Source organism: Elgaria multicarinata, chromosome 1, assembly GCF_023053635.1.
Source record: "Elgaria multicarinata webbii isolate HBS135686 ecotype San Diego chromosome 1, rElgMul1.1.pri, whole genome shotgun sequence".
Taxonomy (NCBI): Eukaryota; Metazoa; Chordata; class Lepidosauria; order Squamata; family Anguidae; genus Elgaria; species Elgaria multicarinata.
The window spans coordinates 170176490-170190950 of NC_086171.1; the positions used below are offsets into that span (position 1 = coordinate 170176490).

Consider the following 14461-nt stretch of genomic DNA (forward strand, 5'->3'; position numbering starts at 1 on the left):
GCAGCCCCCTGGATTAATAAAAATGCAACAATATTGTCTAAGGCCAGGTCCAGTGAATGCAACAATATCTGCTAATTCTAACAACAACAACAACAACAACACACACACACGACTGCTTGAAATTCTAGAGCAATATGGACCATCAAAATGTGTTCATGTGTTTAACTTCAGAAAGCAAGCTCAAAACATTCCAGGCAGTTCCATGACAGGCTTGATTTACACAAACCCTATACAATACACATCAACATAGTTCAGCTCTTTCTCCATACCCATAAACCTTGACCCCTCTCACCAGTTGCTCTTCCAGGTGTGCCTCACATCGGTGTCATGGATGCCATGCTTATCTGCTTGCTCATCCAGGAAATCAAACATATATTTGATAGCCAGTGGGAGAGCGCTGCCTCGGTGCACAGTGCTGAACAAGGTCTCGAACAAGTCGTCCACAAACTTTTGCAGTGTACCCTGATGGAAGCAGAAACCAAAGTATGAAGGTATTTGACCACAAGCCATGAGGAGAGGCAGGTGCAGGACAGTTTTGTTAGAGGTTGAGTAGAAACAGCCTCAGTAACGTCGCAGACACATTTGCAGTTGTTCCCTTTTTGTTGATACTTCAGGGAAGGAGGGGAAGAAACTGGGCAGAGTTCACACGGGGAAAAGAAAGCATGTCCCCACATTGCATAGGCAACATAGAGTAGCTGGTATCCCTCTCTTCTCATGCCGGTGCTGGTATGGAATAGTTTAACTTTTGTCTGCTCTACTGAGGCCTCAGCTAGACCTACCAGTCTAGCACGACGGAGGGGTGAAGATCTTGCGATACTTTTATTGTGAGATCTCCCCTTCTGTTTACACGCGGCGTGCAATGGCCTCGGAGAGAGAGGACATTGTGCCCACAATTTTGTTTTTGTTTTTCTTAAAGAGGAAGGAGCACAGGAGCGCTTGTGCACAAAAGGTAAGTTGTGCTGGTTTTTTTAAAAAAAAATCAGTTCCCCCCGATGGGCGCCGAGCTCCTGAGGAGCTTGGCGCCCTGTGCATGGGTCCCGGCTCCTCGTGAGTAACTGCGAGGAGCCGGGACAAACCACGATGCCTGGACACATTTTCTACAGTCTCGGGATCATCCTGAGCACAGAAAAAGCAGACCTAAAGTGTAGGGCCATATCCCGTGGCAAGGGAGGGATCATCCCTCCCTGATCCCTGGATCCCCTGTGTGTCATGTGAATGCACAGGGACGATCCTGGGGATCGCCCCGGGATAAAGCCCCATCTAGCTATGTCCTTAGCCTCTGTTACTAACTCACTTGTGGGATGGTCTTAAATTGTTTCATTGTTCATTTAATTACTGCTTTCATTATTTGTATGCAAAGAGACAGAACAGTAATAAATTCCACTGTGAAGTCAAACACTTTCAGGTGATGAAAAAGAGATTTAAAATCAAAGCCCTGTATTACCTTTGTAGCTAGCAGCCTCGTCAGGTAGATTTCTGACACCATCTTACTGCCCCGATCTCCCTCTTTCTGGTCACCATGGTCGTGATTCTTGACTAAGTGCCAGACTTTCACCCCACTCTCTAGATCTGGGGTAATCATGGGTGCCCTGGAACGGAGACTGTCTGGGCTGCCTGTGTACCGAAATGTGGAATCTGAGGAAAAAGAGGAAAAAGAAACTGGTAATGCGCAAAAGGAAAGCAGGCTTCGGTACATCTCTGTCTCCCTTTGTCCACAGTTCTCTAACAGTGAAGGCATCTTCTGTGGCTTATTTAAACAGTAATGACAAGGTAAACACACTATCAAGTCTTTCTCAAACAATTTCCAGTTCATTGAGCCGATCCATCTAATTTTTGGAATGGTGCAAAAAGGTCCAGGCATTTTTTATGCTTTATGATGCATGAGGGTGTGATGTGGCCAGTATTATGTGCCACTACAATTGACCTCATGGACATAACGGTTCTTGGATCACAGGATTGATTTAATAGGTCTGAAAACAAACCCTTCTGAACGGAAGTCATTTTGGCCAATATAGCTACAATATTTAATAGGAAGTTAAGCTAAAAGGACATATGTCCTCCTATATCACATGAAGTTTTCCTTATTATTTATCAGAAATTGGAAAAAGTTTTTTGGGGAGTAAAGTCAAGCCAGTCTATACAGTTTTCTTTAAAAACAAAACTTTCTTCCATTTTATTCTTGAACAAAGGCCTGTTTTGCTGTGACCAGCTCAAACTGGTTTCTTAATTTGCTGCTCTTCCCTTTTGGGTGACAGTAGGATTAAGGGGATCCCCATAAATTAGTAGGAGAATGACTGAATCATTACGAAATTTTCAAAAGCTTCACTCTTGATTAATGCTCAGATAAATATGAATATTCCTGTGGATGTAATTAAGGGGTGAGAGCACTGAATCATTCTATTTTTAAACTAAGCTCTGCACTGATTCATAATGCAAATGGAGAGAGTAAATATGCAGCTTCATTTGCATGCCATCTGCGTAATCAAAGATATCAATATCAATGTTAGCAACAACTGGAGGACTCATTGCGTGCAAATGCTCTTATGTCAACGACTTCTAACTGAACAGTTCAACAATGATCTTGTCAGATGCAACTATTTTCGGTCTTTAAAACAGGAATCCTAGCCTGGAAGAACTTCAAAAGGGATGTCTCCTAGTCAGATGCAAACAAAGCTATATTGTTGCAGAGTTGTTATGGTGGTCTCCTAACAAAGTTGTTATGGTGGTCTCCTGACCCTTAGAAAAGTTGTCCATGGGTTCTTTTATAGAAATATGTTAGAGAATTAGAGGGATAAAGTTGGATAGTGCTTAGAACTCTCTCACACACAAAATGAAAGAGCTGAAAAACCATTCTATTTGCAAATTTAGTAAAGCATCCTGGTGTTTTATTACCAGACATATGGTACAACAATTCTTTGGGCCAACACAAACTTTTACCAAAAATAGAAGACAAAAATAATCTAGTCCCAATTCTCAAATTTGATATTTGGTTTTAATCCCAGTTTGTTTTTGTAATAAAATATTTGTACCCCAAAATCAGTATTCAAATTTCTTTTTTATTCTTTTTGTTTAATATTAAAAAAAAATATCGAATGGAAAATACGTGTTCATATTGACACATTTATGTTAATGTACATTCAACTGAAAAAAAAGGAAGTGAAGAGGAATGACAGCCACATTTAGATGTGCATTGGTTGTACATAAAAATGTACATTTAAATATGCAAGGAAGAGTTCTTGTTGCCTTGGCAGTGGGAATGTGATCCCTCTAACCCCCAATAGCTATGCCGGTGCACACATCCCTGTTTGGCAGAGGAGTATGAAAAGTGCTGAAAAGCAAGAGTGCATTTTCCCTGGAAAGGGTCAGGGCATTTATAATTTACATCTAATTTTTTAACTTAGCAGTATTCTGAACTGACGTTTTCATTAGTGATGTCAGTGCATAGCCAAATCTGATTGGCTGTTTAGTACTGTGACATGATCATGCTTCCTGATTGGTTGAGGTCCCTGATGGGATTAAGGCTGAAAGAAAAAAGAAATACCAGCCAATAGTATCACAGCAGCATCTTGAGGAACAACATAAGACACAATTGAAAAAAGATGAGTAGTGTCACAATTAAATTTATTTTCTGAATAATTTTTCCATCCCTGACAAATAGCTAATTTCTGCCCAAAACCAAAATAGGATAATATTAGGCACATCTTATTTACACATTAAATTTTAGATGTACAAATAAACATTTCTGGGTGCACATGTAAAATAATATTTAAATCCATCTTCAGATGGCTTAGCTGAATTTTTACCAAAATTATTAGTTTTGCAACCTCATTATTTGAATATTAGTGGGGATATCCGAGAATCCTGGATATTTGATTACTACATCTATTGCAAAATATTTTGAACAGGGAATTTAAGCAATAGTAACCCAGGTTGAAACTAAATGTTGCCTTTAATACATAGCATGCAACTACATCTCTTCTTTTACTTTACTCAAAAATAAACAGGGTGGTGGGAGTAGGAGAGGCTTTAACCCCTTCCCACCCACAGTGATCCCAGTGCTGACTGCCAACTGCCCGCCCCTGTAATTTGCATGAGAAAAAAGGTTCTCCTATTCAAATTGCAGCTGTGGGCTGCTTGATTTAGACTGGGGACCACAGTGGGGGATAAAGGGTTAAAGCACTTTTTACCTCACCACATGCTAGGGTCAAAGTATGGATTGGATTTCTGCACTTACTTTTGAGAAAAGAAAAAGAACAAATGGAGCTGCATAATACATATTAAATATAATGTGTAGATTAGCTCTCAGAGTGTAACCGTTTCAGAGAAATTGCCCAAACCAATGGTTCTGGTACATGCACAAGTGATCTCAGTGGGAATCCCCATTTCACAGGTGGAGTAGGAATCCCTACTTCACAGAATTTTTGTATGTGAAGTGTTCCATATGTACACTAAAACTACCATGGAGGTTTGGACTGTGCCCTGTGTTTGGGAAATGCCCCAGTCTACCAAACAAAGGCCAGATCTACACATTTTGAAAACTGTATATGCAGGGTGTCCTGGGCCTCAACAGTTGTCAGCGTGGTTATAAACCATTTTAAAGCAGTAGTGTAGATCCTGTTACCGAGTGTATTTTCCAAGCGACACTGGGATAAGAATTCTCAGAAGCTTCTGTGCCACCTGGCACAATTAACAGGTGAGACCACTAAGATCGAGAATCAAAGAATTAGGGCCTTGCTAGACGAGGCCTTAGCGCACTGTGAGGCCCGGTTTCCCTGCTGTGCGTCCAGATGACGCACAGGGGAATCCAGGGTCAGGCCGTGCTGAAGCCTCCCCTAACACGCCATGCCTAGCAAGGTCTGTGGCTTTTTGCAGCTACTCGCTTACTCGCGAGTAGCCGGGAGAAGCCACGGACTGGGTACAGCGCTCATACGAGCGCTGTGCCCATCGGGCCGGGGGGATCCAGGGGGGGAGATAGGGGGAAGGCTGGACCGGCAGGAGAGGGGGAGGGTGGCACAGATACAGGAGGGAGGGGTGAGGGTGGCACAGATCGGGGACGGGACGGAGGGCAGAGGGTGGCAGATACGGGAGGGAGGGCCGAGGGTGGCACAGATCGGGGACGGGACGGAGGGCGGAGGGTGGCACAGATACGGGATGGAGGGCCAAGGGTGGCACAGATCGGGGATGGGACGGAGGGTGGCACAGATACGGGAGGGAGGGCTGAGGGTGGCACAGATCGGGGACGGGAAGGAGGGCGGGGAAAGAGTGGGCAGGAGGCATGGGAGGGGATCAGGAGCGGATGGAGGGGCTTAAGTAAAAAAAAACCCGCTTACCTTGTCCGGAGTCTTCGGGGCGCACGTGGCCCCTTTAACAACAAAAAAAAGAATGGCCGACGCTGCAGGGCTTCCGTAGTCCCTGCTCGTCGTGCGTGTAGGAGGCGGGGCGGCACGCGCTAAAGTTAGCGAGCCGTCGCTCCGCCTCCCTGCTGGCTTATCCGGCATCGTCTAGCAAGGCCCTTAGTCTCTGTAAGGACAGAAACCTACACACATTTAGAGAAAAAAGACCTACTGCTGGGAATTGTAGGACATTTTCTGTCTGAATGTGTATAGGATTGTGCCCTATGTTTCTCATCGTGTAACTTTGCTTCTTACCATATCTGCTAATTGAGGTCCGTGATATACTGGCAGAGGCGGGAATGTTGTAGGAAGAGGTCTGCTTGGGAACAAGGGCCACTACAGAGCGATCAGACACCTGGTGGAAGAAAAAAGGCAAAGAAGTTAAGCAAGCAAATAGAACCGTGTAAGGAAGTTCTCTACTAAAAGATATTCACAGAGTACAGCTTGCTAAAAACACTTAACATTATAAATCTTGCAACCCTTGGCAGAAACATATGGCATGACATGTGGTGCCAGAAGACCAAGGAAAATAAAGGATATATTTCCCTATTGGCCTGTTCTGTCCCTGAAGAAAAGGACTGAGAAATGAAAAGACATATTGAAGGCATTCTCAGTGATTTTGATTTAAGATTACATTTGATCCAATAAAAACGGAGATTCCCAAGAATTGTAGCAACCCAATTAAAGCAATAACACACTGGGAATAAAACAGCTATAATAATGTTATGGACCATAAAACATTCCTATTAAACCATTTTTTATTTTAACCATTTTTATGAACTTTAAAAGTTTGATTTATGGCAGAACAAGTCATAAAATCATCTTTCGAGATCTTAAATGGCCAGTCCCACAACTGCACCAAAAATGGGAGGGGGTTTAAATCTGGGAAAGTCAAACTATAAATGAACATTAACACTAACGAGATTTTGTTATAGCGGGTTTTAGTGGCAGCGTTTAATTTTACCCTCCCTATAAATCTGAGAGTCACGAAGTTTTTAACTTATCTTCATTAACAGACCTTTACATCTCTGTGATTTGTATTAACAGTCTCCTAGTGTAGAATGGTTGTGGGAATTGAAATAGCAAACTTTTCAAGCTGGAAATATTCTCTGACTTGTATTTGACTTTGTATGGGTGCTCACACTTTCATATCACCTGTTGAAATCATTAACACGCTGTTGGTATTGAAGGTGCTCATTATTTGGGCTTGATCCACTCAAGTGCTTAAGCACACTTATAACATGCTACCTCCATTAGTAGAGGCGATAAGCCTATGTTTACCAATTCCTGGGAACATGGGATGGAGGGTGCTGTTGCACCTGTATCCTGTTTGTGGGTCCTGGTCAACAGCTGGTTGGCCACTGTGTATACAGAAAGCTGGATTAGATGGGCCCTTGGTCTAATCCAGCATGGCTTTTCTTATGTTCTTATGTTAGGATGTATCTTCCTTGAAATTAATAGGCACAAGCTCACACTTTTAAATATGGTGTCAGGCCAGATCATTCATTTTCTTGAAAGAGACATGTGTCCCAAGTTTATCTATTAGAGGCAACTATGGAGAGTAGTATGAATACCTACTGGTGATAAAAAGTAAATAAATAAATAAATAAATAAATAAATAAATAAATATAATAATAATAATAATAATAATAGTGTTCCTTCGATTTCTTCTCCATTTTACTGAATCTTCACGCAGTTTCCATCTATAGTACTTTCACTGTGACTTTGTAGTTTTCCTGTACACATTCACTGCTGTGATCAGTAATGTATGACTTAGCTGTCTTTCTGACTACTTTGTCCCATATAACTCCATATTCATCCAGTAATGCATTCAATGCTGAGACAATGCCTTCTGTCCTTCCCTGCATTACTCCATTCTTCTTACACAATCAGGTTCTTGGTATACTTGGAAGATATATATGTAAAGCGTCAGCAGAACACAATCCCATTTGCTAACATCTTAGCTTTTTCATCCCTTCTCTTGCCCAGGGTTGCATTATCCCAGAATACTGCTGCCTCCTCCTCTCGATCAACCCAGAGTGCAGGACACGGAATAACGGGCTCAAGTTACAGGAAGCCACATTCCAGCTAGACATCAGGAAAAACTTCCTGACTGTTAAAGCAGTACGACAATGGAACCAGCTACTTAGGGAGGTTGTAGGCTCTCCCACACTAGAGGCATTCAAGAGGCAGCTGGACAACCATCTGTCAGGTATGCTTTAGGGTGGATTCCTGCATTGAGTGGGGAGTTGGACTCGATGGCCTTATAGGCCCCTTCCAACTTTACTATTCTATGATTCTATGAATTTATCTCTTCTTTGAGGGACTGCTTCAGCCCCCCTTGCTATTTGAGATATGGTGAGGGATCATCCAGGACAGAGACTATTCTACTGAGGCACCAAAGCTCTGGAACTCCTCCAGACCTTTGCTGATGGCTTCCTGGTAGCAAGCTAAGACTGTTCTATTTCTGAGGCAGTTGTACAGGGGATATTCATTCTTGCTGCCCCAGTAGAGGTTGGCAAGTTTTTGCGGTGGCAGTCAGGCAGTCAGTTGTGTTTTCTTCCCACAATGCTTCAGAAAAATTTAATATCAGGGACATTGGACAAAAATGAATCTGGCAGCTGCTCAGAAGAGGAGCATAAAAAAAAGACCAAGGCAGTGGAAAGGGGACTTATGGGCCCTAGCATTTGCCCAAGAATGCCAGGTGTTGACATCATCCTTATTCTTACTAGGGGTGTGATCCGCTCCGATTAGGAGTGTAGAAGCAGTAGCGGATTGGCCTGCTCCGCCTTACCCAGAGGCGGAGTAGGAGCGGACCGCGGACCCCCTAGAAGCAAGGCGAAGAGAAGCGCCCATTTTTCGGAGCTCCTAGTTCAGGCGGAGCGCTCCGGTCGCCATCTTGAAAACATTTCGCCATAGGATTGCATTGCGGCAAATAATCGCGCATAACTACGTTGTTTTTGAAGCTATCGTTCTAGAAATTCTTGTGCTCAGAGAGTCGTGGATGGGGGTCATTTTGAGACCACTCTCACCTCTCTGCGTTGTCTGGGTCGCGTGCTATATTTTTTTGAAAATCGGGTCAACCGCGCGGCTCAAACGGCGTTTTCGGCTTTTCGCCCATAGGATTGCATTGAGGGAAAGAATCGGGGATAACTGGGGGGGGTTAAGCTATCGTTCTGAAAATTCTTGTGCACAGAGAGTCGTGGATGGGGGTCATTTTGAGACCACTCTCACCTCTCTGCGTTGTCTGGGTCGCGTGCTATATTTTTGTGAAAATCGGGTCAACCGCGCGGCTCAAACGGCGTTTTCGGCTTTTCGCCCATAGGATTGCATTGAGGGAAAGAATCGGGGATAACTGGGGGGGTTTTAAGCTATCGTTCTGAAAATTCTTGTGCACAGAGAGTCGTGGATGGGGGTCATTTTGATGATCCCAAAGTTGGAGGAGGGCATAGGCAAAACAGGTAACTTGGGATTCTGGGAAACTTCTCTTTCTTCATCTGAACGGGCTTTTCCCCGTGTTTTTTAACACAGTAGCCCCACCAAATGCACAAACACAACCTGAAATCATATACTAAGCCAAGAATAAGAGATAGAAACACAGCACTGCTCCCCACCCTAACCTTGGTGAACAACTGAATCGATGTGGTGCAAGGGGATGAGCTCCCCTAGGGCATCTCATCGTGGACGTGCCCCCACTCTCTCCTGCACTGGAAGGCCATTAGAGCCTTCCAAAGAGAGTAAAACGGTGGAGCAATGCCTATCATGAGTTGAAGTGAATGCTCACTTTTCAGTGGTGGAGCAATGCCTGTTATGAGTTGAAGTGAGCGTTTTACTTCTTCTCAGAGCTGTTGGTGGCTGTCTTGAACTGGCAGCTACTTCCCCCTCCCCCGGGCACGTCCCCCTATTGCTGGTAAAAGACAGATATAGCCTTTTTAAAAAAATTCTTCTTGCTGTTTATTGAGCAACACTGCTGCTTTTAATTCCACCCCTCCTTTGTTTATTTATTGATTTATTCCATTTTATATGCATTACTGGCTTATCCTTGGCTCACTTCCTTATGCCCCCAGAAATGCCAGCTGCATGCCTGCCTGCCTTCCCTCCCTCCTCCCCTGCCCACCTCGCAGGGATGTTGTGTGTGGGGTGCCCGATTTTCAAAAATTCGCCAAAAATCAGGGGATGATGGGATTGCTTTGAAACTTGGCGTGCGTGTGTATATCCCCATGAGGTGTCAGGGTGCCAAACATGAGGTTTCTAACTTGAACAGAAAAAAAGTTGTATAATTTTTTAGCTTTCAATGCAAGCCTATGGGGGGGGGAAACGGAGCTCCGGATCCGGATCCGGAGCTCCGAGCGGAGCGGAGCGGAAGTGGGCGGAGCGGGGGCGGGGCGGAGCGGCCCGATCCGGAAAATGGCGGATCTGCAAGTGAAGCGGAGCGGGGGGTCCGTGCACACCCCTAATTCTTACCAACAAGATTCTCAGCCATAATACATTTATTTTCCTGAGCATTTTAGATACAAGTTTAATTCTGCAGGATGTTTTATGCTGCTTTTTAAAATTTTGTACCTTTTGACTTTTTTATTTTTTGTAATTACATTGCATTATTATTATTAGCCCTCGCTATGTGATTGAAGGGCAGGAGAAAAATATTTTAAATAAATGGGACTCTTAAGAAGCCATAGCTCTCTTTTCATGATTATTGTAAACAATGGTATGCAAAGGTACATTATGTTATTTTAAATAACTTGTCTTCACAACAAATAAATCTGAATCCAAATTCCTAGCTCCTAGACCAACACACTACTTTACTCACAGGGATGTTGTGAGAATTCATAAGACAATGAGTTTAAAGTGCTACATCAGTGGCATTATAATGAGCTGGAGAAGGCGCATTCTTACCAACAGATAAACTATTACTAATATACAGGACCATGAAGAAAGTCATTATAAAATTATTTCATAAGAAATATTATTAGTTGTATTGGTAGAAATAGTATGGCAGTTTAGCAGGCTATGCAGCAATAATAAGATTTAAACTGAACACTTTGTTCGTTATTTCTTCTCCTCCACCTCCTTTCAGCCAGTTTATAAGTCTTTAGACAGAACTATCAACAGTTATATTATTTTCTTAGGATGTTATTAGCTGCCATTTTGGTTTAATTCCAGTGGCTGGAATATACAAGGCAGTTCACATACAAAAGTATTCACTCCCAGGTTTCCGGGTCTGTACAGTTACTTCACTCTATTGAACTAAAAGAAAGAAATTCTAAATATACATGCACATGTACTTTATTGCTTCAGGCAGGGCTGGACAAATATTTCAAAGTCTTAGCCAACAGTGTCATGTTTCTAAATTCCTGGGCAATCAGGCACCTAGAGTTTTTCTGTCTCTGTTTCCATCCAAGGCTTAAATAGGATGCTTCTTCTTTTCAGCTAAAGCAACATGTGATGTAATACACACACTTTTCTCCATCCCATTTCGTCTAAAGCAAAACTCCAGAGATTTAGGAAAAACTGCTGGACACTTTTTTTGTCTTGATCCACAACACTGTGAAGCTCCAATACTTAGATTTAATGGATTGACATCCGAATGCTGGCTGGATGACATGTTTTATGATGGAGTGTTCTTTTAACCTGAGCCATGTAATGTTATAACACATACACACAAACGGGTAAAATTTCCTAAACTTTTGCTAAAGGTACCCCACTAATGGATCATGTCCGGTTCACAGGCCATGTGAATTAACAGTTGCATGGGTCCCACCTGCCAGTTCTATATCCGTACCTTATAATTAAGCCTCTTCCAAGTTCACTAGCCCATTATTTTTCAGAATTGCCCAAATCAATGCATGCAAAAGGCAACATTTATTCACTGTTGGCGTTCCCTCCTAATCTTTTCATTAAGAAACAACAGAATTAGAATGTTGGAATGGTTTTTTAAATTGTTTATATTGTTTTAATTATGTTTGTAAGCCATCCTGGATGGCTTTGACCAGAAAGGCGGCATATACATTTCACAAACAAACAAACAAACAAACATTACTGGCAAATACATTCATGTGAAAGAAACAATGAATAAGAACTACTGGATAAGGCATCTGTGTTTTGTTTTCTGTACTTATTTTCCCCTAAACCTAATTTTTAATTGGAAATAGACTCTAACCCCTCTTTCCTTAGCTTTGTCAGCTTTCCATTGACTTGGTTCGCTGTGTTAGAATTAACCTTACACATGCAATTATACATTGTTCGATGTTAAATTGAGGGCAAGTCATTTTTCTTATAAAAAGGACGTATTTGTGGAGCTGTATTTCCTTCTTCAATCTTTTTGAGTCTTTCAATCTATTTTTAGAACCCTCAAATCTTCCGTTTTATTTGTTGCAAATGGTAATAAATGGCATACATTTCAAGGCACTGCTAATTGGAAATAAGTCAGCATGCTGGGAAATGGCAGCCTTTGGAAACAGCAAATGGAGATTTTGTGGGTTTCTGATGTCTGCGGTTGAATGATATATGATGCATCTGTATTCAGAAAGCTGCTCCATCAGAGGTGTGTCATACTGACATGGGTCCCATATACTACACAGATCCAAATACCTAGGGATGTAATTCTATATCCTGTTATATGTTTTTCAGTATCTTTGATTTCAATGGGACAAAGCTTATGTATCTGCATTACAAGATTGTAGCCTATCCTTCCAATACAAAAAACCAGAATTATAGCAGAACATAGAAGAGAAACACTGTGTTTGTGGGGCCTAAGACATTTGCTCAGGTCTGGTGAATCCCTGGGCCATCTTGCCAAACTCCCACCCTGCTTAACAAGCAAGCAATCCAGTCAGAAATTGAAGATAATGTTCCTATTAGGTAGGGCAGAATGGGGGAAAGGGAAAAAGAACAGGAATGGGCACCACTTCCCGCTCTGTTTCCAGCTCTATGAGAACACCTTGGGCTTCAGAGCTCTCAAAATCCAATCTACTAATAGGTGAGGGACCACTGAGGCTTTGCCCCTGTGTCCAGTGTAGGAGAGCTATGCTTATACACTGCTTGGTGTACGTTTCTGCACTACCACCATGCCCTGTATCCGGCTTTTGCATACCTGGGAGGAATGATCTGTTGAAATCTGCTTTTGCATGAGAATTGCCTATAAAAGTACTGCTGCCAGACAACAAGAACTTTACAGGATTGGTGTTGTATTTTATCCAGGATCCTTGTGACAGGAGGAAGAAAAGGATGAAAAGGCTCTCCCACACTAGAGGCATTCAAGAGGCAGCTGGACAGCCATCTGTCAGGGATGCTTTAAGGTGGATTCCTGAATTAGCAGGGGGTTGGACTCGATGGCCTTATAGGCCCCTTTCAACTCTACTATTCTGTGATTCTATGATCCAGTGGGATTAGTGCTGAATAAAGATCAGAGTTAGATGATCTTGTTTTTAGATACATGTTGTCTTCTTATATATTGTCTGTGTGCTTTATGTAAATGGTTTTTAAACGTTGCATACTGTATTTTAATGTTTTTAATCTTTGTAAACTGCCTAGAGAGCTTTGGCTTTGGGGAAGAACAGAAATAATAATAATAATAATAATAATAATAATAATAATAATAATAATAATAATGCACTGACAACTGAAGGAACCAGTTTAAGCCATGGAAAAGGCTTAGCCTGCAATGTGAACTGTGACGGTCTGTTTGCCTTGGCAATAGGGATGCTGCAATCCCCCTTCTTGGGCCTGGATGTCTGCTGAAAGACTGACCATATCCAAGAACATGCATGGTTTGTTATGCCTACTTCTAAGGTGAACAGGGAACAGCCAGAGTAGTTCAACTGCTGCTGGATTTATTTTCATTTCACATGGTATTTTTAAACTTTTAAAGCTTTATATTATGTTTTGATTTGCTGTATTCTATGGTTTTAATTGTGAACTGCCCCAGAGAGCCTTGGCTATTGGGCAGTATAAAATGTAATAAATAAACAATAGAATAGAATAGAATAAAAATTGGGGCCAAGCTCTTCTTTAGCATCTGTCTGGGGAACATGGATGAGTGAAGAGGAGGCTAAGGCCAATATTTCCACTATCATTCCTCAGATCTGAGACCAAGGCCTTAGCTAGACTTAAGGTTTATCCTGGGATCGTCCCGGGTCGTCCCTTCCTGCTCCTGGGATATCCTGTGTGTCATTTACATGAACAGGGATGACCCCTGGATGATCCCGGGATAAACCTTATGTCTAGCTAAGGCCCAAGATATTCAGTGGAAATGCACTTGAGTCCTTTGGGTTCAGACTGGGATTTGCTGAGCAAAGGCCCACTTGAATCCAGGCTTACAGTATGCCAGCCTCTTGCTACTGTATGGCAGGAGGAAAAGAGAAGGCCACAAATTCCATTTATGTGTTAATTGTCTATCATGCCACTTGGCCTATGTATAGATGCTCAGAACCAGTGCTGACTCCAGGTTTTTGAAGGCCTCTGGGTAAGTCACCCTCAATGGGTCCCCTCCCTTCTCACCACCATTGTGGCCAGCTGATATAGTTCCTCCTTCTCTTTCTCATCATTGTTAACACTTCCTTGCTGGCTCGCTTGGCAGGCAGAGAGTGAGCGAGCAAGTAGGCAGTAGCATCTATTTCTTCTCCTTCTCACTGCTACCATTGTCTGTGCCACAGCGAGAGGAGAATGATCAAGTAGGTTTCAAGGAGGAGAAGGAGGAGGAGGAAGTCGAAGGAGCTCCTGTCAATCGGCCTCTGCTGGGGTATGGGCCCTCAGCAAGTGCCCAACCATGCCTACTTTTGATGCTGGCCCTGCTCAGAATGACATGCAAATATAAGTGCACACAATACAGAAACGCAATAAAAATGAACAGAATAAAATTCCAATTTACAATTAAAACCAACATTTTTTTTTAAAAAAAACCATTACTAATACTCATAAAACAGCATGCAAAAGAGGTAATTAAAAGCAGGCTATTCTGACTTCCAAATGCATGCTCAATTTTTTTAAAAAAAGTTTTGGCCAAGTGTCTAAAGGTTAGGACATTACTAGATTGTTTGAGTTTTCCTTAGGAGAGAGAGCCATCCTAT

The 14461-nt window shown here is 42.5% G+C and overlaps 1 protein-coding gene across 1 annotated transcript in view; it reads right to left on the reverse strand.

The window, feature by feature from the left end:
- The window catches only part of PLXNA2 (plexin A2), a 498241-nt gene that overhangs the window by 13683 nt on the left and 470097 nt on the right, over window positions 1-14461 (reverse strand). Inside the window, exons 27-29 of the mRNA XM_063142969.1 lie at window positions 5649-5748; window positions 1445-1635; window positions 293-462 (exon numbers count right to left, since the gene is read on the reverse strand). Of these exons, the coding sequence (XP_062999039.1) occupies window positions 293-462; window positions 1445-1635; window positions 5649-5748 (461 nt within the window). The remainder of the gene's footprint in view (window positions 1-292; window positions 463-1444; window positions 1636-5648; window positions 5749-14461) is intronic.